Source organism: Vulpes vulpes, chromosome X (assembly GCF_048418805.1).
Source record: "Vulpes vulpes isolate BD-2025 chromosome X, VulVul3, whole genome shotgun sequence".
Lineage (NCBI taxonomy): Eukaryota > Metazoa > Chordata > Mammalia > Carnivora > Canidae > Vulpes > Vulpes vulpes.
In genome coordinates, this window is record NC_132796.1 from 117,287,735 (window position 1) to 117,314,861 (window position 27,127).

The 27,127-nt window shown below is 48.2% G+C and overlaps 1 protein-coding gene across 5 annotated transcripts in view; it reads left to right on the forward strand.

Annotated features, from left to right (window-relative positions):
• MTM1 (myotubularin 1) overlaps positions 1-14,233 on the forward strand; it is a 97,474-nt gene extending 83,241 nt beyond the window's left edge. For 4 of the 5 annotated variants that reach the window (XM_072744093.1, XM_072744091.1, XM_072744092.1 and 1 more), the window contains 4 exons: positions 105-197; positions 792-905; positions 5,624-5,800; positions 12,493-14,233. In XM_072744093.1, the coding sequence (XP_072600194.1) occupies positions 105-197; positions 792-905; positions 5,624-5,800; positions 12,493-12,660 (552 nt within the window). In that variant the 3' untranslated portion in view covers positions 12,661-14,233. The remainder of the gene's footprint in view (positions 1-104; positions 198-791; positions 906-5,623; positions 5,801-12,492) is intronic. The other variant, XM_025985848.2, reaches the window with a different exon arrangement.
• Positions 14,234-27,127: the final 12,894 nt, after the last annotated feature.

The window sequence follows — 27,127 nt, forward strand, 5'->3', positions numbered from 1 at the left end:
GGAAAGCAGATTGCTGAGTTGTATTGTCACATTGTGTGGGTTATATGCTTTCTTGGTTTTGTACCCATCAATGAAAACAAATCGTCTTCACCCATTCATTTCAGAGAATAGGTCATGGTGATAAAAACCACGCCGACGCTGACCGGTCTCCTATTTTTCTCCAGTTTATTGATTGTGTATGGCAAATGTCAAAACAGGTAAGAGGATATATATGGAACAAAAATACACTTAACTTCACATTTAAGTGTTTTGATTAAATGTCCAGGATTTGCCTTTGCCTCACAGTAATCCAGGGCAGAGCTAGAGATGAAACGCATCTGGCCATATGTAAATAATTGTTGAAGCCAAGTAATGGGTACATGGGCTTTACTGTTTTATTCTCATTACTGTTTATGTCTGAGATTTCCCATAATGTTTGAAAAAATCCGTATCTAACTGCATTCTTTTCCCTAATGGAATCGACAGTCCCAAGGCATCTTTCCCAGTCCTTCCATCTGGCATGTGTATATAGGACACCGTAAATAGGGAAGATGCCTTGTACGCCCTGTATGCTCAGGAGTACCCAGAAAATCAGTTTGCTTTTCATCTTTGGCCCTTTAATTGATGTTCTTTTAAACTCCTCAGTCCTGTGCAAAGCACCAAAACATGAGCTGTGGGAGGTGTGCCGATGGCAGCCTCTGCTGGCCTTCCTGGAAGGCGACAATGTTGCATTACTTGGGTACCTCCTTTCAGTCCTATAGAAGATCCATCCCAAGTTTTCATGCTTTGTTGCCTTATTTGTTTTTGTCTAGTTCCCTACAGCTTTTGAATTCAATGAACGATTTTTGATTACAATTTTGGATCATCTGTATAGTTGCCGGTTTGGTACTTTCTTGTACAACTGTGAATCTGCTCGGGAAAAACAGGTGAGTGGAAATGCTCATCTTTTTAGTTAAATGTGTCTAGTCTGCCATGAAATAAAAAGACTTTTGATAGCTTTGTTTGTGGGATATGCAGAGTTTCTCATTTTTCAACACTGAGCCTGGATGTTTTCACCCCAGCCAGGGTTTGTTGAGTGTCTGGTATTTACTGCAGGGGTAAGACATTGATTTTGCCTTCAGAGAGTGGGAATGACTTTAAAGGTATGCAAGGTCTTCCTCCCCAAACACCATAAAAACATCAGGAAAGGGCATTGTTTTAATTTTTTTAATAATAAATTTATTTTTTATTGGTTTTCAATTTGCCAGCATACAGAATAACACCCAGTGCTCATCCCGCCAAGTGCCCTCAGTGCCCGTCACCCATTCACCCCCACCCCTCGCCCTCCTCCCCTTCCACCACCCCTAGTTCGTTTCCCATAGTTAGGAGTCTCTATGTTCTGTCTCCCTTCCTGATATTTCCCACACATTTCTTCTCCCTTCCCTTCTATTCCCTTTCACTATTATTTATATTCCCCAAATGAATGAGAACATATAATGTTTGTCCTTCTCCGATTGACTCATTTCACTCAGCATAATACCTTCCAGTTCCATCCACGACAAAGCAAATGGTGGGTATTTGTCATTTCTAATGGCTGAGGAATATTCCATTGTATACATAGACCACAGCTTCTTTATCCATTCATCTTTCGATGGACACCGAGGCTCCTTCCACAGTTTGGCTATTGTGGACATTGCTGCTAGAAACATCGGGGTGCAGGTGTCCCGGCATTTCATTGCATCTGTATCTTTGGGGTAAATCCCCAGCAGTGCAATTGCTGGGTCGTAGGGCAGGTCTGTTTTTAACTATTTGAGGAACCTGCACACAGTTTTCCAGAGTGGCTGCACCAGTTCACATTCCCACCAACAGTGTAAGAGGGTTCCCTTTTCTCTGCATCCTCTCCAACATTTGTGGTTTCCTGCCTTGTTAATTTTCCCCATTCTCACTGGTGTGAGGTGGTATCTCATTGTGGTTTTGATTTGTATTTCCCTGATGGCAAGTGATGCAGAGCATTTTCTCATGTGCATGTTGGCCATGTCCATGTCTTCCTCTGTGAGATTTCTGTTCATGTCTTTTGCCCATTTCATGATTGGATTGTTTGTTTCTTGGACAGTCAACAAAACTAAAAGACAACCTACAGAATGGGAGAAGATATTTGCAAATGACGTATCAGATAAAGGGCTAGTTTCCAAGATCTATAAAGAACTTATTAAACTCAACAAGAAAGAAAGAGAAATGTAATAACCAAATTTTGGGAGCCAGAAATAGCAGTTAGCTTCCCCAGATCCCCTCCCCTCTGGCTCTGGACCTGAGGATTCTGACACAGGTTTCTTCTCAAGAGAGCATGAGAGTGGGGTTCAGGTGACAGGAGCTGGCTGTGAGGGCCCCAGCTCACTCTCCCTAATGACTCCCAGCATTCTGGCAGCAGGTCCTTATGTTCTGGGTGGGAGCACAGGAGAACCTTCTCAGTTGGCGAGAGTGAGGGGAGAAGATGGAGCCCTCATACATTGCTGGCAGGGATGTAAAGTGGTGCAGCTGCCTTGGAAAACCATCTGGTGGTTCCTCAAAAAGCTAAGAGTTGTCCTGTGACCTAGCAATTCCACTCCTAGGCACATACTGAAGGGAAATGAAAACAGGAGTTGAAACAAAAACTCATACATAGGTGTTCAAAGAGTTAAAATGGGGAGCAACAGCCCCGGGTCTGTCGGCTGCTGACAGGATGAACAGAATGCAGCCTAGGCGTATGCTGGACTCTTCTTTAGCCATGAAAAGGAAGGAAGGTGTGGTCCATGCTACAACATGGACAGACCTCGAAAACATGCTAATGGGGGAGCTGAACATGAGAAGGTACAGATGGCATGATTCCATTTATAGGAAACGTCCAAAATAACAAGTCCATCAGGGCAGAAAGCAGATGAGTATGTGCCAGGGGCGGGAGGGAGGGGAGAATGCGGAATGCCTGCTTAATGGGTCCGAAGCTTCCATTTGGGGTGATGAAGACCTCTCGGAACTTGATAGAAGTGGTGGTTAGACAACTTTGTGAATGTATTAAAAGCCACTGAACCGTAGACTTTAAAATGGTAAATTTATAGTACGTGGACTCCACCTCAATGAAAAAAATCACCCCTGGGGAAACTGACCAGCCCAGGAGGAAGGACCTAAAGATACCAACACCTAGGGTTGCACACAGTGAGGCTCACATTGACAAGTGTCATGATCCCAGAGCTTCCAGTCAGCTCTTCAGTGCTCTATTCTCAAATGATAGCAGAGAACCAGCCAGGAGGGAGGAAAGCAGCTTGGAAGAAATGGTTACCAGGTAGGGAGAGGAGCGACATAGACAGGCAGCTATCATTTAATATCCCTAGAAAGATGATAAAATGCTGGCACCAAGAAATAATAACAGGATATTGTTTCGAAAGAACATGCAGAGATCAGAAAACAACTTGAAATGAAAAATGTATTATCAAAAGAGGTTAAAACTCAGAAGAAGTGTTGAAAGACAAGTGGAAATCCCCCAGAAAGTCCAGCATTAGAGACAGAGGTAACAAGATGGAAACAAGATCAGCAACCTAGAAGTCCAGTCCTGGAAGTCCAAAATAGGGCTTCTTGAAAGAGAAAACAGGGAGGCCATAGAACAGGAAATCACCGAAACAATCTGAGACTGTTTCCCAGAATTGAAATACGTAAGTTTCCACATCAAAAGGCCTGCCAAGTGCCCAAGCATGGTGGGCAAAAATAGGCCCATACCAAGGCCCATCTTTGGGAAGCTGCAAAACACCGAGGACAAAGAAAAGATCCTTAAGACCCTTCAAGCTTCCAGAGAGAAAAGGAAGGAGTCATTTGCAAAGAAACAGATCAAGAAGACAAAATCCTTCAATAGCAGTATTGGAAGCTGGAAGTCAATGGAGCGTTGCCATCAGAATTTTAAAGGAAAATGGTTTCAACCTAGAATTCTCTAGCCACCAAACTCTCAACCAGATATTTGGGGAGACCAAAGCTATTCTCATACATGCATGGCATCAAGAGTTCTGTCCCATGCCAAGCCCTTTCTCTGGAAGCTGCTGGAGGGTTGGCTCCATGCAAACAAGAAAGAGGACTGCGGAACTCAGGAAGCAGGAGTCCCAGCTCCGAGAGAGGCAACAAGGGATGCTCTGGGTGCAACAGAAAGGAAATCCTAGATGTGAGCCGGGTTCAGCTCAGGAGCAACCCACGTGGCTTGCTCTCCTCCGAGGATGAAACTGGGAGCTCAGGAGGTGCTGAGTGTCTTGTCAGACAAAGTTTTGAGACGTTAGAGGAAGAACTGGGAGTTGAAATAATAAGTACCAAGAGAAGTCAGCAAACAGAAGAGATAGTCGTTAAATCCAGGAAAGACGACAAAAATCATGCAGGAGGAGAAATCACAGAAAGTGACTGCGTGGCCTGCCTGAGAGTAGCTTTTGCTTCATCGTAGGGATCAAAACACTAAATATCTGACTCATGAAAGCTGTGCTTCGTGCCGGGAGTCCGAGGTAGTACAGAGCGAGTGATGCCTATAGCTGAACAGCCCCCAAGCATCAGGGAAAGCATATTATTTTAGAGATGTGGAGGTTAAGTACCAGATAATAAAATAAATCAGTTTTAAAAATCAAACACAGTTGCTTGTGGAGAGGTGAGAGAGCTCTTTTTTTCATGACAAACCTGGTCAGGCTATTTGATGTTTTACAGTATGGACATGTATAAAAATAAAAACCAGCATGCAAATGAACACAACACAGTACAGCTCGTGGCATCAGAAAGGTAGAAATTAATGAAGTTTGAGGTGGATTCCAAGGAAGGCAAATTTATGCTGCCATTTTTCTTGTTCACATTACTGAAATATGCATGTTAAAGACATTTCTTCAGTCGCTTGTGTCAAGCTGTTCTTTTTAGCTTCCAGTTTTAGCTTATTGGTCCTTCCTTATTGAAGTCATTACTGGAAGAGTCTCAAATTCTGCCTTTGGTAATTTTAATAATTGTACCTTTTATTTCCCAAGCTTGGGGTTTTTTTTCCTGGTGTACGCTCGAAATGGGTAAAAATCTATATATAAAAAAAAAAAAAACAAAGACAATGTGAGTGTGTGTTTGAGATGGTGGACACCAAAGGACAAAGTAAAGATTCAGTGAAATCAGTTGTCCAGATGTTTTCAAAGGTCTTGGACGGTAGCATGGTATAGATTGAACATCTGGCTGCTTGGTTAAAATGACTTTACCTCTAGATAGCTACTGTCAAGCAGGCAGAGGTTAAGATTTGACAGTTCTAACAAGCAGAAAAATGAAGAAGGCTGACCGGGTCTTATGATAATTTTTCTTTCTGCTGAATTTAAAAGAACATTCTGTCCATCTGTTCATAAATGTTTTACCTAGCCAGGAATAGTTGTCTTAGGTCAGTGAATTGCACTTAATGGTACAGCATCCTGTGCCTCTGTCTTCTGGCAGAAATAGTAGCTCTCAAGCTAGACCATTATCTATGCAAATACCAGTAAGTGGCTGCTAAACACTCACTGGCCCATGAGGCTTTTTGAACTATTATGGGGATAATGTAAATGTGTGATTCAAGTTGAGGCTCAACTGTATTGCCACAGGCTGAAAAATGGTTTGTGTGCTTGTGTGTTTGTACTTAGGCTGTACTCTCTCTCTTTCTCTCCAGAAAGTGACGGAACGAACAGTATCTTTATGGTCACTGATAAACAGTAATAAGGACAAATTCAAAAATCCCTTCTATACTAAAGAAATCAATCGAGTTTTATATCCAGTTGCCAGTATGCGTCACTTGGAACTTTGGGTGAATTACTACATTAGATGGAACCCCAGGATCAAGCAACAAGTAAGTGAAGTGACCATGTTCAGTGGCAGTGATGTCTGTTGGTGACTTCTGGATTTAGACAATGTTACTTGGTAGTGGTTTGGTTTTTTTTTTTTTTTTAATAATATTAGGGGGAAGATGGACTAAGAAACTTAACACTAGATTTCAAATGCGACTTTAATTAAAAATTGTTTTTGATTACTAACCCACTTATTTTGATTGGTGTTAAACTGTCTTATCAATAATATACATACATACATACATATATATATATATAATCATCTTTTTTATCTTTTTACTAAAATGTAAACTGATTTGAAGCTCTGGAAAAAAAATTTTTTTTGAGTTTTGATGGCCAGGGATTTCCTTCAATTAGTGGACGTTGTCGTACATCATAATAAAATCCCTTCCAGTGAGTAGACTTAGATGACCCTTCAAGGAAACAAAACATTTTCTTCTGTCTACGTCAGGCATATGTACCAGATCAGCTAACATCAGCGTAGTGCCTTTCACTGAGAGTCCTGGCTTCTAAAATAAAGATGCTTGATCTGTCAGTGGACAGTGCATTCGGTGGGCCATTTATCAATGAGAAAGAGAAACGATGAATTTTGAAGCTAGAGACTCCACATTTTGTCGAAGACACACTCGGGCTTTCCATTCTCACCACATTCTCCCTCCAAAATCAGAAGAAAAATGCAGCCCATTTGTAAGGGCTCGGAAGTACCTCCAGTTTAAACATTCAGTATTTGTGATTGCCCTTTTGTGAAGGTTTACACATTTTCCTGTGGTTTGGATGGTCGACTACCTGTTCTCACAGGCCAGTCTTGCGGAAGCACCAGCTTTAATCCCGCTGGAAATCGCAGGGCAGCAGCAGGGCCCGGGCGCTGCAGTCTGTCTCTTAGATTGTTTATCCCACTCAGGCAGCTGGCCGCACGCCAGGCTCTGCCCCCCTCTTCCCATTGGGGAATGCCCGCTTCAAGCTGGCACTCTCGTTTCAAGGTCTCTGCTGCTCGCATGAAAGGCTTCTGCGACTCAGTAATGGTGGAAATGTGTAATCTCTCGGCAAGTGACAGATTCCAGGGCTTGAGAACACTCACTTGTTTGGTTTGGGATTTGAGAAGCACAGTGAGGGAATTTATTTAGCGGTAGTTCCAGCGCTTGGAATATCAAGTCAAGAGGAAATGGGAACTTTGCCAGGGCCCTAACTGCTGTTACAGGGGACATGTTCCTTTTCTAATTAAAAAATATCATATAGATGTGCACCGTCTCCTAGAAATTGAGCCTCTCCCGTGTTTGCCGTGGCCTTTCTGAAAAAAAAAATTAGTAATCAGAAAGTATCAACAATTTCTGTACAGATTCTCTAATCTCCCCTCATCCATTTGTACCTGGAGAAATTCTGAAAACGCAAGGAATTTAGAGCAATTCATTTCTGAGCATATAAAGGTAAAAATTTTGTGACAAGTCAAGTAGGAAGAAACATCATTAGAATAACTTACTACCCTGTATCTACCCCTTTATTTTCATAGAGCTTAGCAAAATGGAACTGGGCCAGATAGGAACACACATTTTTTTGATAGAGGTTTCTATTTTGAGACAGTAATTGGTCTGTATTATGATCTGTGAAATTTACTCAAAAAAGAAAGTCACTTACCCTTTCTATATAGATTTTCTGAACGTGGAGGGTCCTACACATCTCTTTGTGTTTCTTGAGGGGGAGGGGCGTCGGGGGAAGGCACAGAGATTAGGAAGAGGTCATCTCTGGCCCCAGGAGCTCCCAGGCTGACGGGGGCGCCCAGGAACAGAAGCCGGCGATGATAGTGCTCGGGGAGAAATGTCACAATGGAAGTGTGAATTGAATGCATTACATTTCCTTGCAGAGCTCCTGTGGAACATTATTTCATACAGAAATAGATTTAAATCGGATCATGGAGGACTTTCTGAATTATAAAATGTAAACCTAAAGGAATATACTTAACTACTTAAAAGTGAAATTGTGGTTCAGTTGTGCGGCCCAGCTGGTATACAATTACCGGGTGCCGGTAGCAGTCACAGCACCACAGTACACCAGCAGTGCTAAAAGATACAAAGGCAGATAGAGCCCATCCCTCTAATGAGCTCTAGCCTCCAAGAAGCCGGGGTTACTGTGCTTTTTCAAAGCGAGAACCACCAACCGTTGCCCCAGCACAGAAACTCAGCAGAGTTGACGGAAAGAGCAATGCTTGCATTTGAAGAGCTATCAGTCAGCCAACCTGGTACGTGCATGAACACGCGGGGATGGCTCATATCGGAAGCAGGAGTGGCCAGTGAGGCCTGTTAAGAGCCCCAGTGGGGCCTTGGGGAGCGCACCCCCATCGCCGTTAACCAGGCCCGTGCCGGCAAGCTCATATCTTCGCGCAGCGATCGCCAGAGGATGAGAACAGGGACAGTCAGCTGCGAACAGGCTGACCCGGTGACGCTTGGGTCATCTCTGATGGGAACGCCAAAAGGAGTGAGACTCTAAAACCCGTGTGAGGGCCGAGATAGTTCCACAGCCAGCTCGTGGCCTGTCGGGTATGCTGTGCTGAGCTCCACGTCACGTCAGTCCCGAGCGAGCGGCCGGGCTGGAGTGCTTACAGCCACTTGACTTTAATTTAAACTTCATTTCCCGAGATTTTTGTCTCTGGGACGCTTTCCTGGTCTCCCCTGAAAGGTCTGTGTTTGTCTGTAGGCTCTTGCCTTCTGGATAGTTTGTGCCCATCACTAGACTGAATTCTCTTTATTTCGAGTCCTCTTTCGTCTACACTCATGACTCTTCTAATTATACAGCCTTGTCACCTGCAAAAGATGGTTTTGGTACCTCTGGTTCCTTTTTCTTGTCTAAATGTACTTGCTGGCACGGTAACAGACTGATTCTAATAGGCGTCTGCAGAAAGGGAAGTATTAAAAATAGCCACGGCAATTGTCGAGGTAGGCGAACATCGAGGAAGAACTTGCCCTGCTCCTTGGGAGGGTCGAGCCCAGAAGCAGCTGGGGAGCCCTGGCAGGTGAGGCACAGGGGAGAGGACCGACCGGCGATCATGAACGGTCCCAGCACAGCAGATCGAAGTGAACATGTCGAAAATGGAGCTCCTGGTCCCCCAGAACCCGTTCCTGCTGCCGTCTTCCCCATTTCGGTTCTTGGCAACTCCACCCTAGTCACTGCGGCCAGAAACCAGGGAGCCCGCCCGCCTCCACTCCCTTCTTTCTTGCACCCCTTCTCCAGTCGGCAGAGCCTCCTGGACTCGGCCTTCAAAACCCATATGACTCCAGACCCCTCATACCAGGACCCCCCTTGCCCCCCAGCTGCTGGCCCGATGCAGGCCATGTGGTGTTGCCTAGACTTCTAGCTGGACTCCCCGCTTCCACCTTTGTTTCCGTCTGGTCCGTGTCAGCATGGTAGCCGGAGCAGTCCTTGTAAAGCACGTCCCAGATCCCGCCGCCCCTCCACTCAGAACCATCCTGGGAGCTGCTCACCTCGCCCGGCACCAAAGCCGAAGTCCATGCAGTGGCTTCCGAGGCCTGGCATAGCGACCCGCCAGTCCTGCCCCTCTTACCTCGCTCGGCTTTTCCATAGTGTTCCTCACCCTTGAATACCCGCTATGACTCAGACTTGTGGTAGCCTTCATTTGTGTGTCTCCCTCTGCTGGAAGGAAAAAAAGCCATAAGAATGGGGACTTGGGCCTCCATCGTTCACTGAGGGATCCCAGGCGCCCAGAACAGTGTCTGTCCTCGGCTGAATACACAGAGAAAAATGGACAAAAGACATTAGCAGGTGGCGCGCAGCACCTTCTGGGTGTGACGTTCCTGTTCTAATGCCACCTGTGCCTTTCTGAGAAACCTCACATTCTGCAGTGACAGTAAAGAAACAGGGCTTTACTGGAAGAACGGGGTTAGGAGGAAGGAGGAGACCTCTCCCACCCCGTGGACCTGTGTAACCAGAGCCCTAATGGAAACACCAGTGTGCGCACCTGGCGGGCTCAGACAGTAGAGTGTGCGACTCTTGGCCTCAGGGTTGTGAGTCTGAGCCCTACGTTGGACGTAGAGATGACTTCAAAATAAAACCTGAAAAAGAAAAGGAAACACCAGCACCACTAGAAGCACGGGCACAGTCACATGTCTGTGGCATTTTACCTGGCCTCTGTCCACCACTCGGCAGCCCGTGGCAGGTAGAATGGTCTCCACCAAACGCTGTGGAACATGACCTTACTTGGGAAAAGGGTCTTTAGAGGTGTTACTAAGTTAAAGACCTGAGGATGCCATCTTCCTGGGTTTGGTGCGGGCCCTACATTGCGTGACAGGTGTCCTTCTAAGAAGAAACGGAGATTTGAACCACCGGCACGGGGTGATGGCCGTGTGGAAGCACAGGTGGGAGGGATGCAGCCCCGAGCCAGGGAACCTGGAGCCACCCGAAGCTGGAAGAGGCAAGGAAGGAGCCGCCCCTGGGGCTTCCAGAGGGAGCCTGATTTCAGGCTCCAGCCCCAGGAGCTGTGAGAAAGTACATTTCTGTGGCCACCTTGTGTTCACTTGTCGGGGCAGCTCATCTGCAGTCTGGAACCTGGGGCTCCTGTGGCCTCCTCTGCTCCACGTCACGGACCAGGGCCGGGGTGCGGCCTGCTTGTCACCGCGCCGTTGTCACAGCGTCCGTTGTTGGTGCTTCAGCCTAACGCAGTGGAAGTCGGGCTGGTTCCAGAAGCCACTAGCGCTGATGGAGTGCGCTTCTCTAGGCTCTTGACCTTTTTCTTCATGTCCTCATATACTGCTCCAGCTTTCTAGGAGCTTGCCTTTGCTCACCTCAAAACACAGCGGTGACGGAGTCTTCCGGAGGCCGTCCTATCGTGTATCTTGGCCTGAGGCATGTGATCACAGTTGTGCACATCTGTGTAAAGGCTCACAGAGCGGAAAATTTTCAGATTTTGTTTATTTATTCATGAGAGACACAGAGAGAGGCAGAGACACAGGGAGAGGGAGAAGCAGGCTCCCTGTAGGGAGCCCTGTGCAGGACTCGATCCCAGGACCCCGGGGTCACGCCCTGAGCCAAAGGCAGACACTCAACCACTGAGCCACCCCAGGCGTCCCACATCTTCATATTTGTACACATGCCAGCCTGTAACTTATACATCAGTGCAAAGGTTTAAAAAGTTCACCTGGGCAGCCCGGGGTGGCTCAGCGGTTTAGCTCTGCCTTCAGCCCAGGGCCTGATCCTGGAGACCCGAGATCGAGTCCCATGTCAGGCTCCCTGCATGGGGCCTGCTTCTCCCTCTGCCTGTGTCTCTGCCTCTCTCTCTCTCTCTCTCTCTCTCTCTCATAAATAAAATCTTTTAAAAAAATAAAAAATAAAATAAAAAGTTCACCTGCTGCAGAGAATTGCTCTCTGCTCCAGCGTGACATCTAAGCCTTGTACGGCCCCGAGACCCCCTAGTCATCCACGAAGGACGTGGGCGGTATTGGCCAACCTTACTCTTGCAGCAACCCCGGGAGGTCTGGGCCATTTTCTCCCCATTGGACTGGTAGGGAAACTGAGGCACCAGGCTTACGTCGTAGGGCAGGTGAGAGGCAGGCCCGCGATTCACAGCGAGGCTGACGGGCTCTGGAGCTGCGCTCTCAGCTCCGAGCTCCTGTGAGCAATCGCGCGTGCACAGGTGCTAGAGCAGGACAGGGCCAACCGAGACCCCTGAGACGCACCAGAGACCCACTGGATTGGGCAGAAAAAGGAAAAAAATTGCCCTTGTGCTCCCCAGCGCTGCTGAGGATGCAGAGGCACAGGTGTCACTAGTGGAAGTATGAGGTCGTACCCGCCACCTCAGAGGACGGTTGGGCAGCATGTGATAAAGCCGAAGAGACCCCTCTCACTCCCACCCCCACCCCCTGGAAAGTGCTGTCCAGGAACATTCACAGATGTGCGCGAGGAGGACCTGTGTCCAAGGACCGGGCAACGTGGCGCGGGGAGCAGCGGGCATCACCGCTCACCTGTCACCGCGGGTGTGGGGACCTCACCTGTGCCGTACTCGTTCAGTGGCACTCCACGGGGCTCGCACTCAGAAGCACGGGCCAGAAAGCTAGTTGATAGATGCAGAGGAGCGCCAATGACGCCAACTTGCGCAAGAACGAAACATGAGAGTGCATCTCATGTCTAGATACCCACGGATGGGAAAAGGAGCAGAAGTGTGCCCGGGAAAGAGGGCCACACGCCACCTTGAGAAGAGCGGTTGCCCCTGGGGACCCAAGAGGGCAGGGGGGCCTGGGGATGAGGGTGAGGGAGATAGGGATGCAGGAGACCGAAGGTGCATCTGGGTTGGCAAGCCTTAAAAAAAATGATGGTGAGAGGGGACACCTGGGTGGCTCAGCGGTTGAGCACCTGCCTTCGGCTCAGGGTGTGATCCCAGGATCCAGGATCGAGTCCCACATCAGGCTCCTCGGGGGGAGCCTGCTTCTCGCTCTGCCTGTGTGTCTGCCTCTCTCTCTCTGCGTCTCTCATGAATAAATACATAAAATGTTTAAAAAATAAATGATGGTGAGGCCTGTGCCAGGCAGTGTGTACACGGGCGTATTTCTTGGTGGCGAAGCGCCAGGTGTGGTTTCACCCCCAGGGGCCTTAGTGCATCTTAGACGTGTGTGCGGTCAGGGTCAGCAGCAGGGTTTGGTGGGCCGGTAGCCGTGGGGACAAAGCCCTAATGCCCGTGTGCACTTCTTTCCAGCAGCCCAACCCAGTGGAGCAGCGGTACGTGGAGCTGTTGGCCTTGCGTGACGAATACATACAGCGGCTCGAGGAGCTGCAGCTCGCCAGCTCGGCCAAGCTGCCCGACCCCTCGACCTCGCCGGCCGGGCCCTCGCAGATGATGCCGCACGTGCGCACACACTTCTGAGCCGGGGTCCCCGGGGCCAGCGAGGACCCCGAAGAAAGGAGAGAGCCCACCCTCACTTGGGGCCTCTGTACAGAGTAGATTAAAACCTTTGCCTCCGTGTAGAACTTGAACTAACGTAATCTTAAACTCTTGAATATGTGCCTTCTAGAAAACATATTACAAGAAAACTAGTGTCTACAGGGCAATCGGAAGAAAGGAGCCAAGGTGGGGTTTTGGAACATCCTGACAGCTTTCCAGAACCGGTTCTGAAAGATACAATTGAAATTTAATTGAGCTCTTTCGAAATAGCTGTGTGTACAATATGTATTTTGTGGGCTTCATCGGAACGACACCGTTGGTAACTCAAGGGGGAAAAACATGTTTGTGAACTGGATCTTCTTTAGGCTGCTTATAGTCGTTGCTTTGGATTATCGGAAACGAACCCAAATGTGAAAGATGTGATTGCCAAAACCAAATCGGGCTCATCTTCTGAGGCATCATCCAAAAGCAAAGTGTTTAAATAATTGCCAAACTATATATATACCATCGTTAAGTGGTGACCTAAGGAGAAATGGCCGTGTAGATGAGTTTTTCATTATTTTGAAATTTTGGAAGACGACGTGTTTCCCCCTAATTTTCAAGAGGAGCATATTTTTATATTACACCGATGTGGCCCAGTCAGATATGATTTGATTTTTTTTTTATTTAACTTTTTGCCAGTTCTGTTTTTCTGAGTTGTCCCACGAGCTTGCCTCAAATTCTGACCCATTTCCAGGTTGTGGGAAACCCCTTCTAGCACTGTTTGAGGATGTCGGGGGCATTATGCTGCTTAAAGTGAATGTTTTCGCAAACGTCTCTAGTCTAGTCTGACCAGCTTATCTGCCAAAGTGTAGGGTTGACCATCTTGGACGCATGGGCTGTTGCTAGAGCATCATTCTTTGAAACAGAAGCCACAGATGTACATTTGTTGAGCATATTCTTGAAAGTATTGTATCTCAGTTGACACGGTGTTGGATGCCCCTCCCCCCAAGCGTGCATTAAACTGGTTCTACAAATTTTTACTTGAAGTGTACCCGGCAGTTTGCTTTTTCAGGTTTTTTGGGGTTTTTTGTTGTTGTTGTTGTAGACGATAGTAGTAATAATAATGAATGAAATTTCAAATGCAGTTCTATTTGATATCTGAACTAATTAAGTATATTTGTAAAAGTTAAGGCTACAGTTAAAACAATTAATGTTTTACAGTGAATTGTAAAGGACTATTTATAGCTAATATGGTTTTGTTTTCAATGAATTAAGAGAGATTAAATATATCTTTGTAAATTATTTTCTGTCATAGCTTAATTGGTCTACCAAATAAGACATCTCAAATACAGTAGTATCATGTATAAATTTTGTATGTATAAGAAATTTTATTAGACATTCTCTTGCTTTTTGTAAACGCTGTAAATATTTCATAAATTAACAAAGTGTCACTCCATGAAAAGAAAAAAGCTAATACTAATAGCTTAAAGGATTTTGTGAAATATCATGAAAAGGTTTTCATGACAATAATGACTAAAGACCTGCTGTAATAAATGTATTAACTAAAACAGCACTCTGTTTTCAGGCCTGTAACTGCATGTGTCTGTGTGTCTTTTCCTGGCTCCTCTTCACATGTTCTTGGTCTTACTAGTGGCCTTGCAGGACTCTCCCAAAACTGCAACGATTTGGTGCATTTCAGTGTATTAGCGGTGCTTTTTTTTAGGCCTCAACTGTCTTAATTTGTTTAATGTTTTATTTAAATTCCATTTGCCAACATATAGTATGACACCCAGTGCTCATCCCATCAAGTGCCCTCCTCAGTGCCCGTCACCCAGTCACCCCAGCCCCCCACCCTCATTCAGCTGTCTTTATTAAAGTCCAGAGAGCTTCCACAAAAGAGCCAGGTGTGCATAGACACAAGACTTCAGACTCCGGATGTGGAACACAGTGACTGATGTTAAGGGAGGGTAAGACGTTGGCGAAGTAAGTCATCCTCGGTGTCTCTTACGGTAAGAATTAAAAATTGTCTTCAGATCGTCCAGCCAATTAGAAATGATGTGCATTCTAAGAATGCTAAACAGGGGACCCACGGGTGGCTCGGTGGTTGAGCATCTGCCTTTGGCTCAGGTCTTGATCCCGGGGTCCCAGGATCGAGTCCCACATCGGGCTCCCAGCGAGGAGCCTGCTTCTCCCTCTGCCTGTGTTTCTGGCCTCTCTCTGTGTGTCTCATGAATAAATAAATAAAATCTAAAAAAGAATGCTAAATAGTTCTAGCAGTAAACTGAAATTAATCATTTTTTAAAAGTCTGAAGAGGACTCTTAAAAAATTAAGTGTTTTTTTTTTTTTTTTTTTAGAACTCTGAGTATTTGACTTAGTCTGCAAAGGTTCTCCCCCAGACGTCACCACGTTGAGTGCTCACTACAGCCTCATGGGCTACGTGGCATTCTGTTATCCCTGTTTTCCAACGCAGGAGAGCATCGGGACTCCAGGGCGACACTGCCATGCCCGAAGTCCCACGGCATCCAAACAGATGCGCACAGGTGTTATGCTGAACTCTACCTCGCTCGAGTTCCCAGTGACTAGCCTTAGCTCTGCCTTCAGGGGTGACATACAACAATCTCTCTTCCTGGGACAGCCCTTCAAATAATTTGGAATCACAGATATATTTGATGATACAGTAGTTTTTCCTAAATATGGTCCTAGCACTTTCTGATCTACTTTTGATAATGCACCGAAGCTTATCCTTCTGCTTTGGGGGCAGGAATAATACCTCAAAACTCTGAAAATAAGCTGAGTAGCTCATCACCTGCAGCCCCCTCTACAGAACGCAGATTGGTAGTGTCAGTGCTTCGGGCAGCTCTTGTGGCATCTGGGGCATTAGGGCAAAAGGAAGACTATCTATAGGGAACGGTCTTAAATACAAGAATTTTTCACACAGTATCTACATCTGTCTGGAGGACGTGGCCATCACAGCAGAAGCACAGGGGACCCCCAAAGCAAATAAGAAATGTATGCCATGTGCATCCCACAGACAAGGAGGATTAGCACGTTCGCAGAAAAATGTCATGGTTGAAATAGCTTGCAATCGAGTCATTTGAGGTTCACAGAATCACTTTTTTTTTTTTAACAGCACGATGCTGGAATACCAATACTTGATTCTAATCCTCCCACATCTCTTGGCGGCTTTATCACTTAATTAAGGAATTATTAGCAAAGTCGTCTGTATTGAATGTATTTGGAAGATGAAAGATCGGCAAAGCAAAGAAGCATCCTCGTTTCCTTATGAGGCTTGGATTCAGATATGGATTAGTCCTTCGGGAAGGTGGTAACGTACTTAGGGAGCTACACATGACAGGTCCTCACAGTTCGTTTTCCAGTGGCTTTGGACAACATGACTTACTCATTTCCTGGTAAGACTCCTGTGCTCCGGAGATTGATTGCGTTTCCCAGTGCCTTCCTCATAAATTACAAAAAAAAAAAAAAAAGTTCACCTCGTTTCAGGGGATTGATCACACAAATTTGTGTTAGTGGGGATGCATGGAGACCTGGGCTCCAGTCTCAGCTCCGGGACTGCTTCTTGGCTGGAAGGTGTGAGACCCTCCCAGCTCCCAGATGTGATGGATCTGGAGGCCTCAGTGTGCCATCTGTTCAGCTAGGGTATGGGCCTCACCTTCTCGAAGGGAAGGTCCCTGACTACTCACACAACCCTTCCCAGAAAATGCACTTTAATTACTCGTGCAGATACAAGATCTATGGCACAACACAACACTCACCTCACCCACTAGTTTCCTGTTTCTGCTGCACGAAATCACCACAAACTCAGTGGTGATTGGTTCTCCCACAAGGCATTTGTGTTCTTACAGTTCTAGAGGTCAGAAGTCTGAAATGGGTCTTGCTGGCCTGCAGTCAAGGTGTCGGCAGGGCTGTGTTCCTTCTGGAAGCCCCAGGGGAGAGTCCTTTTCCTTTTCCAGCTCCTAGAGGCTGCCTGCCTCCCCTGACCGTGACCCCTTCCCCTGTCTCCAAAGCCAGCAGCAGAGCCTCTTCAAATGTCTGGGCTCTGACCTTTTGCCTCCCTCAGTGACACTGAAAGGCCCCTGGCAGTTATGTGGAGCCCACCTGGACAACCCAGGCCCACCCCCATCTCAGGGCCAGCTGACAGCCTTCGTCCCCCTGGGACCTTAGTGCCCCATTGCTGTGGAAGGTACTGGATTCCCAGGTTCCAGAGATTAGGATGTGGACATCTGGGGGGGCGGGCATTATAACACCTACTGCAGCCCAGCCCCTTTAAACTTCGGATGGTGGATGGGTGCAGGGTGAGAGGCCAGGACACCGCTGGGCTCTCCCATTACCAGCTTTACGTTAGGTAAAGGCCAGCTCAGTCCCGTTTTGTGACCTCTCAGACAAAATCTAGACTTACAGTTGCCTCTGGGTCCCCCTGCACCCCCCGGCCCTTCCTTTCTATCCTTGCATCTACCCAGAGCCAGACTGTGTGCTTTCATTTCCCTTGGTCCCTACATGGAGGCAAGGGAGCCATTTACTAGGGCGTATGTACCAAACACTATACTATCCAGCATCCCCACAACCTTTTAAAATTGATATTTTTGTTTGTTTGGGTTTTGTTTTGTTTTATTTATTTATTTATTTATTTATTTATTTATTTATTTATTTATTTATTTATTTTTGTCATTTTATAGATGAGATGAAGGCTGAGAGCCAGAATTAGCTTTTCTAAAGTCAGGTCACTTGAACAAAGCCTGTCTACTATGACCCAGACCTGGGCCATCTGGGTTTTATTCGGAAACAGAAATGAGTAAAACGATGGCCTCCTTCAAGTGGCCTAGAGAGAAGACAGCTCACTTAACTGCCAAATCCCACGCACCGTGCCGCTTGCTCTGGCAAAGGCAGATGGAGGGCTTTGGGGCCAGGATGGGAGGCCAGGGAGGAGCTTCTCGGGAATGCTGTCAGGGCTCCGTCACATGTCTCCAGGGAAATGAGCACTCAAACCACAGTGCGACACTCTCCTGCACCCACGGATTGGCAAAACGGTTGAAAAGTCTGGCAATCGTAAGCATCGAAAAGGTTGTGAGCCGACAGGAGTTCTCCAACACCGCCTTAAGGACCTGTTGGCCTCGCCCGGGAAGGTTGGTGCCTACCCTGGGACATCGCATTTCCCCTCTTGGGTAGGTAGATGCTCTTGAGGAATGAGAACCTCTATGCGCCAAAAGACACGTACAAGAATATTCATAACAGCATTGTCTCTAACGCACCCCCCCCACCAAAAAACAAAAACAAAAACTAGAAACACTTCAAATAGCCACGTACAGCAGAACAGATGAATTGTGGCACATTTGCACAATGGAATTCTACACACCCAGGGCGGGTGATCGGACTACAGCTACACACAACAGATGACTCCTAAGCGTGTCGATTGAAAGAAGCCAAATTCCAAAGAACATACATGATATTGTTCCATTCACATAAGTTCGAGACCAAACAAAACCCTTGTTCGGGCGTAGATACGTGGTAAAACAACAAATAGAAGCCAAGAAATCGTCACCATGGAAGGGAATGGTGCCAACAGAAGCATCCGGCGCTTTAAACGTGATGCAGTGTGTACAGGACCCAGAGAAAGCTGGTGTTCCTAGATCATGAAGGGCATGGGGCTGGGAGAAGATGACTGATGTGTCCATGGGGGCTGATTAATGGACTGGTATTTTCTGGGGTGCCTGGGTGGCTCAGTCGGTAAAGCGTCTGCCTTCGGCTCAGGTCATGATCCTGAGGTCCTGGGATTGAGTCCCAGGTCGGGTTCCCTGCTCAATGGGGAGTCTGCTTCCCCCCTCTCCCTCTGCCCCTCCCGTTGTGCGCTCTCTCTCTCTGTCTTTCTCTCTCTCAAATAAATAAAATCTTTCAAAAAAGAACTGGTACTTTCTTCTCCATGCCATAGGAGCCACTGAGGGAGTCCCCTGGGGCAGGGAAGGGACATGATAAAACATGAACCACTATGGCAGCCAGTGGAGGGTGGGTGGCAGGGTGGCAAGACTGGGGACAGGCTGGTTTGAGGACCTGGTAGTTGACCAGACATGGAGAGTGGGCCGGGAATCCAGATAAGTAGAGGAGCACATCGGGGCAGTGCTGAGGCACCCAGCACACGGACGGGGATAAAGGCCTGAAGGTCACAAAAGACGTCGGACAGAAACACAGATATGGGGATAGAATCACTCAACAGGGCCCCTGGCACGTAGTAGGCACACAATAAATATTAATCTGAATGCATGAATCAGGGAAAGAAGGATGGACAAGGCCATGCTGTTCTTTCTGGAGAGTTGACTCTAAAGGAAGAAAAGAGATTGGGTCATAGCTATTGGGAGACTGGACCAGGAGAATATGCTTTTCTTTTTTTAAAGGATTTAATTTATTTGAGGGATCCCTGGGTGGCGCAGCGGTTTGGCGCCTGCCTTTGGCCCAGGGCGCGATCCTGGAGACCCGGGATGGAATCCCACGTCAGGCTCCCGGTGCATGGAGCCTGCTTCTCCCTCTGCCTGTGTCTCTGCCTCTCTCTCTCTCTCTCTCTCTCTGTGTGTGTGTGTGTGTGTGTGTGTGTGTGACTATCATAAATAAATTTTAAAAATTAAAAAAAAGGATTTAATTTATTTGAGAGAGAGAGAGAGAGCGCACAAGCAGGGGGAGTGGCAGGCAGAGGGAGAGGGAGAAGCAGATCCCAGGACCCCGGGATCATGACCTGAGCCCAAGGCAGGTACTCAACCCACTGAGCCCCCCAAGTGCCCCAAGAATGTGCTTTTTGAAGGAAGAGACCAGTGTATCACCCATGGGGAGGATGGAGTTGGTGCAGAGCTAGAGATTCATGAAAGAACAAGGCCCCAGAGTGGGCATGAGCCCCAGGATACAGGCAGAGAGGGGTCTGCCTGGAACAACAGAAGGGACTTCTGTTTCTCAGCAGCAGGGGAATACTGTGGGTACAGATAAGACAATGTTTGTGGAGGGGTGTGGGAACAGGATCGTGGCTCCCCAAAGATGTCCACGTTCTAATCTCCAGAAACAGATACTACGTGAGGTTCCCTAGAGAAGGGAAGCTCAGGTTGCAGCTAGAATGAAGGGGGCTAATGAGCTGGCCTTGGGACGGGGAGATCATGCTGGAATACCGGGGGGGGGGGGGGATGGGTGTCCAATGTGATCACAGGTGTCCTTAAAATTGGAAGAGGGCCCTTCTCGCCATCACTGGCTTTAGAGGTGGAGGAAGGGGCCGGGAGCCAAGGAATGTGGTGGCCTCTGGAGGCTGGAAAAGGTGAGGACATGGAGTGTCCCCCAGAGCCTGCGGAAGGAACACAACCACACTGACAGGTTGATTTTGTCCAGTGAACCCGTGTCAGGCTTCTCACCTACAGAACTTCATGGGAATAGATGTACGTACATCGTTAAGGTCGATCAATTTGTTAACAATGTGTTCTAGCACCGGTAGGAAAGGAATACAAGGATAGAGCACCCCCAAGGGGGGGGCGGGGCGGACCACGCCTGCTTAATTCCGTTTCCTTCAGCAACGTCTGTAATATCAGAGGGCTGTAAGCAAATTCAAAATGGCCCAGAGCAGAGGAGGGGGAAGATGAAAACGCGCCTGAGAAGCGGGCTCTGGACTACGTAGTCCTAATTGACTTCACCACTGAGCAGTGACAAATCCCAGGCACCAGTCTGGTGGCGCCCCCTCGTGCTTGACAGCAGCAAATGCAATACTCTCCAGAAGAGGCCCTCTTCCTCCTTGGCCTCTGGGAATTCTCAGAGGATTTTCCGAAGAAAATGAACCCTTCACAGTTTAAAAAAAAAAAAAGAAAAGAAAAAGAAAAGCAAAGATACCCTCGGGGGAAACCAACAGAAAGGACAGACCAGGAGAGGACTTGTACGGGCTCATGAGCTACTCAGTATTCAGGAATGTCAACAGGGTGGTCTGCAGCTGGCCAGGGTGGAAGGATTTAGACCACAGAAGTCAGCAGATGCTACAAATCAGGGTGGCTTTAAAACTTTTTATATTATTTTTATTTTTTTTAAAGATGTTATTTATTTACTCATGAGAGACACAGAGAGAGAGGCAGAGACACAGGCAGAGGAAGAAGCAGTCTCCCTGCAGGGAGCCCAATACGGAACTTGATCCCAGGACCCCAGGATCACGCCCTGAGCCACCCCTGCACCCAGTTTTGTTTTTGTTTTTTAATTTCAGAGAGCTGATAATGACAACTTTACCAGCACACCACTGGATGCAGGTTACAAGACTACTATGTGTATTATCTTTAAAGAAATAAGATCAAAGCGACTTTGAGTTTAGCAATCATCAGTGCTTAGATACAAACACCAAAAGCACAACCCATGAAAGAGGAAAAATTGACATGATGGACCACGTTCTGATTCAAAACATCTGCTCTGTGAAACACACTGTTAAGAGAATGAGAAGACAAGGCACAGAGTGGGAGAAAATATTTGCAAAACACGTATTTGATGATATGTGATCTCATCAGGCTGATAGGCAAACCGGGTGGGAAGTACAGTGGGTTCCTGGGTACCTGTCACTGCCCACCCACTGATGAGCCACCACTGACATGTCACCACAAACAACAAATTCTATCGTTTATCCTAGGGTGTATCCTCCGTGTCGGACAGCCTGTGGGTTTTGACTACTGTATGAACACATGTGCCCATCACTGCCCAGAAATCCTCTGCTCCACCTGTTTGTTCCTCTCTCCCTCCACTTGATGTTCCTTCACCCCCGAAACTGCTCAAAAGAAAAAAAAAAGAAAAAGAAAGAAAGTCTGTTGATTTTTTTTTTAAGGCATCCAAGTAATTTTGTGCGGCTAGTTCACCAAGAAATGTTCAGATGGGGCGCCTGGGTGGCTCAGCGGTTGAGCATCTGCCTTCGGCTCCGGGTGTGATCCCGGGGTCCTGGGATCGAGGCCCGCATTGGGCTCCCCGCAGGGAGCCTGTTTCTCCCTCTGCCTGTGTCTCTGCCTCTCTCTCTCTGTCTTTCACAAATAAATAAAATCTTTTTAAAAATTAAATTGTAAAAAATGTTCAGTGACTCTCATTCCAGGCAATACCCACATTTTGGTCAAACCGCCATCCTTCAACAGAAGCCCCCGGAATAACGCATCACAGATGACGGAGGCGGCTTCCTGTGCAACGCCGTGCTGTGTGGACTGGGAGTCTGGACAAGATGCTTAAAGCACCCGCCTGTGCACCTGCAGGAGCTGTGCGGCTCCAGGCTCTGGTAGGCGGGAGGCAGCCAAGTGGGGTGTGCATGGGAAAGAGGAGGACACCCGAGTACTCAGTGCTACGTCTTCTAGCCCGCCACGTCCGTGAGCCTCGGCACCTGTTTGCACCCGACTTGGCTCCAAATCCACCCTGTTTAGCTGCTCTGTGATCATGGAGGTGGGCTCTGTAACTAGTTCTCCTTCACCAACTGCTACGGTGTTGATCCTGGTCAGTAGAGGGTGCTGGAGAGATACCGGGAGAATAAAGGGGTGGCCCTCTCCCCTGCCTCGTGGGCCTCGTTCTGGTGAGCCTCGCTGGCTAGCCTCCTGCAAAGCCCAGCTTCCTCCAGGGCCCGGCTCCCGAGCACGCAGCAACCTCCGTGCTGGCTCCTGCGTGTACTAAGCATGCCCTTCATTTTCTGTGCTCTGATGCTTCAGTATATGCTGCGTCGCCGACCCCCAGGGTTAGTCAGCTCCCAGAGATGCCAAATAACTGTCCTGCAAGCACGCTTTACAAATGTGACCCAACCAGTCCAGAGCCCTTATTTCCAACCACCTCCTTTGGCTAAATGCTTTCACGCTCCAGGCCCCTGTCCTGCTGCAACCACTGCACAGCCAGGTGCCAGGCAGTCGGGGACGACCTGGATGCCCCAGAAGTGGCAGACATTCCTCAAACTGGCCAATCCTAAACCTGTTTGCCTTGCCTCACCCATCCCTTCCCTTAGAAACCTCAATAAAAGCTCTTGCCCTCGTCCCCCTCTGGCCCCCACCTTGTAATGGACGCTGGTGCTTTCCGGAGTGGCCTCCAGTGGGGGGGGGGGGCGCGTGTCCCCTCCTCTGGGGAGGATCAGTGACTGTGACAGTGTTTTCAGTAGCCATCATCTCTTTACTTGCTAGTCAAACTTCTGTGACTCCAATCCCATTAGCAGTTTTCCCTGCTGAACTTTCCCTGTGTGCAAGTGACCCTATGGTTTCAATTTCCTGATCAGTCCCTGGCGGGTACAGCCTACGAGGTCCCATAATCATTTGTCATCGTGTTTTCTTCAGGGAATGCATGACAGGGCAACTTGTGGTTTCTGTTGGTGCTTTGCAATAGAGACCGAGCATCTGTTTCCAGAAGGTCATACAAAGGGAAAGGGGGCCGAACAAAAGGGCAGAATTTCGTGGGCGCCCATCTCCTGAATTAGAAACAGGCCGGGACTCGTTGCACATCATCATTATGAGGATGATTTGTATCTCTGCCGCGCAGGAGTAACTGAAGGTTGAATCGTGGAATGCTGCTTATACGGCCTGCCTTTGTAATGGCCCAGCATCCTGTGTTCTAGGACTGAGTTCGAACAGTCCAGAAAACAATTACCACCCTGAGAAAACAACACAGGATCCGTAGCTTTATGTTTTTCTGTTTTGTAGCCAATACCCACAATCATTTCAAAAGAGAGTCTCAGGAAACTTAGAAAATATAAATAAGACGGGGACCTGGGTGGCTCAGTGGTTGCGCATTGGCCTTCAGCTCAGGGCATGATCCCAGGGTCCTGGGATCGAGTCCCACATCGGGCTCCCTGCGGGGAGCCTGTTTCTCCCCCTGCCTGTGTCTCTGCTTCTCTCTCCGTCTCTCTCATGAATAAATTAATAAAATCTTTTTTTAAAAAAAAAAGAAAAAGGAAAAAAACAAACAAACAACTACTTCACCAACGCTGACGACTGAGAGACCAGTTTTTCTGGCTGCCATTAAATAGCAATCGCTTATGTCATGCTCACAACGCTCCATCCGCTGGCCTGAATGCTTTCCGTGTGTGGAGATTCCCTGAATGGCCACAACAAGCCCAGGATGAGCTGCGTTGCCAGGGGTAGTGGCCCGAGTAGTCTCCCGTTTTGCAGAGGAGGAAACGGGGTGCAGAGAAATTGCTTGTCCAACATTCGCCCCGTGCAGGCTGGTGGGGCCTGTTTGGAACCAAATCACTGTGGCCCGGGGGCTGCGTTCTGGGGTGCTCGGCTCCACCCAAAGGACCCCGGCTCCTGTCAAAGCAAAACACGGTAGAGTATCTTTCTCACCTCTCAGGAAACGCATCTCTCCACTCCCCGGCATTCCCATCTGTAAATGTCAGCCCCTCGTGGCACCCAGCCCATTAGCCATGCCACCTCGGAGTTGGGAAGAGAAATGGGTAACCCCTCTATGCTATCTGATATTTTAGCTTGGATTTGAATACGGAAGCCGTTAGCATTCAAAAATCCATCACCCACAAACAGATGGGTAAAGCCCTCCATGGAAGGTGGCCCAGCCTTGCCATCGGCCCTCCTGCACCCCCATCGGCCATGGGCCTGGAGAGCAGGGCTGCCTGCAGCCTAAGTGCGTTGGCACATGGCCACTGGATGTGGCAAATAAATCACGTTTTTCTTCCCGCGTGGTTCAGCCTCGGGGGACAGGGGGGTTAGTGTTCAGAATGAAGACTCCTCCAAACTCGGCCCAACAAGCAGGTCAACGGAAGGCCTCACAGTTGCTCTAGACGCTGGAGGGTGATGTATCAGAGTCCCTCCTTGGCCACCATACGTGGCTCCCCGGTTGGTGGTGGTGGTGGTGGTGATGGGGACAAAGCCCTTGTGTGCTTGGGTTTGGGTTTGGGTTTGTTTTTTTTTTTCATGCCATTGGTGCCTGCGATCCAAAAGTCTGGGGGCTAACCGGTCTGAACTGGGTGTCTCCCTTCCTTCCCCTCTGTGATGGTTCACCATACGCATCCATTTGACCGGACCACGGGATTTCCAGGTATCTGCTGAAACATTATTTTATGTGGTTTTTTTAATTTTTTTGTATTCATTTATTTTTTTACATATTTTTTATTGGAGTTCAATTTGCCAACATATAGCATAACACCCAGTGCTCATCCCATCAAGTGCCCCCCTCAGTGTCCGTCACCCATTCACCCCCATCCCCTGCCCTCCTCCCCTTTCAACACCCCTTAGTTCATTTCCCAGAGTTAGGAGTCTTTCATGTTCTGTCTCCCTTTCTGATATTTTCCACTCATTTCTTCTCCTTTCCCCTTTATACCCTTTCACTATTTTTTATATTCCCCAAATGAATGAGACCATATGTTTGTCCTTCTCCGATTGACTCATTTCACTCAGCATAATACCCTCCAGTTCCATCCACGTCGAAGCAAATGGTGGGTATTTGTCGTTCTAATGGCTGAGGAATATTCCATTGTATACATACATATTCTGGAGGCCAAGAAACATTATTTCTGTGGGGGCCTGTGAGGGTGTTTGCAGAGGAGGTTAGCAGTTGAGTGGCGGGACTCAGCAAAGCAGGGGCCCTCCCCACTGCGGGCCAATCCACCGAGGGCCCCAGCAGAACAAAAAGGCTAAGACTGAACTGGGCCTGCCTGACCGTGGAGCTGAGCCATCCCTCTTCTGCTTCGGTGCTCCGGGGTCGCCGGCCTGTGGCTGGCAGATCTGGGGCTTCTCGGCCTCCAGAATCGTGTGACCCAATTCCTCGTGATGAATCTCAGCAAACAGATAGAGAGGGAGAGAGAGAGATCCTGCCTCTGGAGAAGCCGGCTACATGCGGTAGCTGTTTCTCAAGCCTCACCTGCAGCTCCAAAGTGTCCCCCAAAAGTGCTCTCATCAATTCCACACCATCTCCAGGCTGCTGAGTCCAGGGGACACCTCTCAGCCCCGTCTTACCCGGGTCTGGGCACCACCTGACACTCTGGATCATTCCTTCCCACTTGAAACTCTGTCCTCTTCACCCCCAGGCCCCCTCTGCCCTGGCTCTTTTCCTGGTCTCGGAAGATGACTTTCTCTCTCCCTTTGGATTTCATGATAATCTCATCTGCTGGACCTTGTCCTGACTGCTTCATTGTGGCTGCCTGAAAGGGGGGTTTATGGAAGTGTTTACTGAGTGAGGCAGAAAGCACGTCTCTGAAACATGCATGGCAGCTTGAGGCCAGCGGAGTCTCCAGAGCTTTGGGAGTGGGGGTCTCTGGATGGCAGTTTACATGGCAAGGAGAGCTTGACACTGCATTTGCAGAGCACCTGGCATAAGACTGAGGACATCTTGGGGCATCTGGGTGGCTCAGTGGTTGAGCGACTGCCTTTGCTCAGATTGTGATCCTGGGGTCCTGGGATCCCTGCAGGGAGCCTGCTTCTCCCTCTGCCTGTATCTCTGCCTCTCTCTTTGTGTCTCTCATGAATAAATCAATAAAATCTTTGAAAAAAAGACTGAGGACATTTCCTGTCGATAGCAAAGAACGATGGGTGGTGGAGATCCTGGGGCATAGGCAGAGACCTTCTAGATAAATTTGGAGCACAATTAAGTAATCTGTGGCATTCTCGAGTGCAGCTGGCACAAGAATTGATAATTGCACTCATTTAATGTATTTATTCGAAGTGTCATTGAGACCATCAACTTCACAAAAGGACCTTCGGACACGGCGGTGGCTCATTTTATGTGTCAGGTTGGGTCGGCCATAGTGCAGAGGTTTTGGTCAAACACTAGTCTACATATTTCTGTGAAAGAATTTTGTGTATGTGATTAGCATTTCAATCAGCAGACTCTGAGTAAAGCAGATTGCCCTCCACAAGGTGGGTGGGCCTCATCCAATCAGTTGAAGGTCTTAAGAGCAAAGACTGAGGTCCCCTCAAAAAGGAAGGCACTCGGCTCCAGACTCTGACTTCAGACTCAGGACTGCTACATGCTGGGATTTCTGGCCTGCCCACCTGGCTTGCAAACTCCAGGCTTGTTTTCACCATGGTGTGAGCCGATTCCTGAAACTAAACCCCCCTCTGTCTTTCTCTCTTTCTGTCTGTACACACAGACACCCTCCATGGGTTCTGTTTCTCTGGAGAACCCTGACCTCGTCTCCTTGGTAGGCATACCGCGCCCCCCAACATGTCCGTGCCTTGGCCCCTGAACCTGTGAATATGTCATGCTACATGGCAAAGGGGTGGGTGGGGATTTGCAGATAATCAAGGTTACAGACTTTGAGATGGGGAGAGTATCCTGTATCATTCAGGTGGGTCCTATTTAATCACACGTGTCCTTAAAAGCAGAGAACTTTCTCTGGCTAGTGGCAGGAGAGATGCTCCAGGAGGGGAAGTCAGAGAGATCAAAGAATACAAGGGGCTTGACCCACCCTTGCTGGAGGAGGGCCACAGGGAAAGCACAGGAAGGAATGAAGGCAGCCTCTGGGAGCTGCATGAGCCGGATACTTCCCCCCGA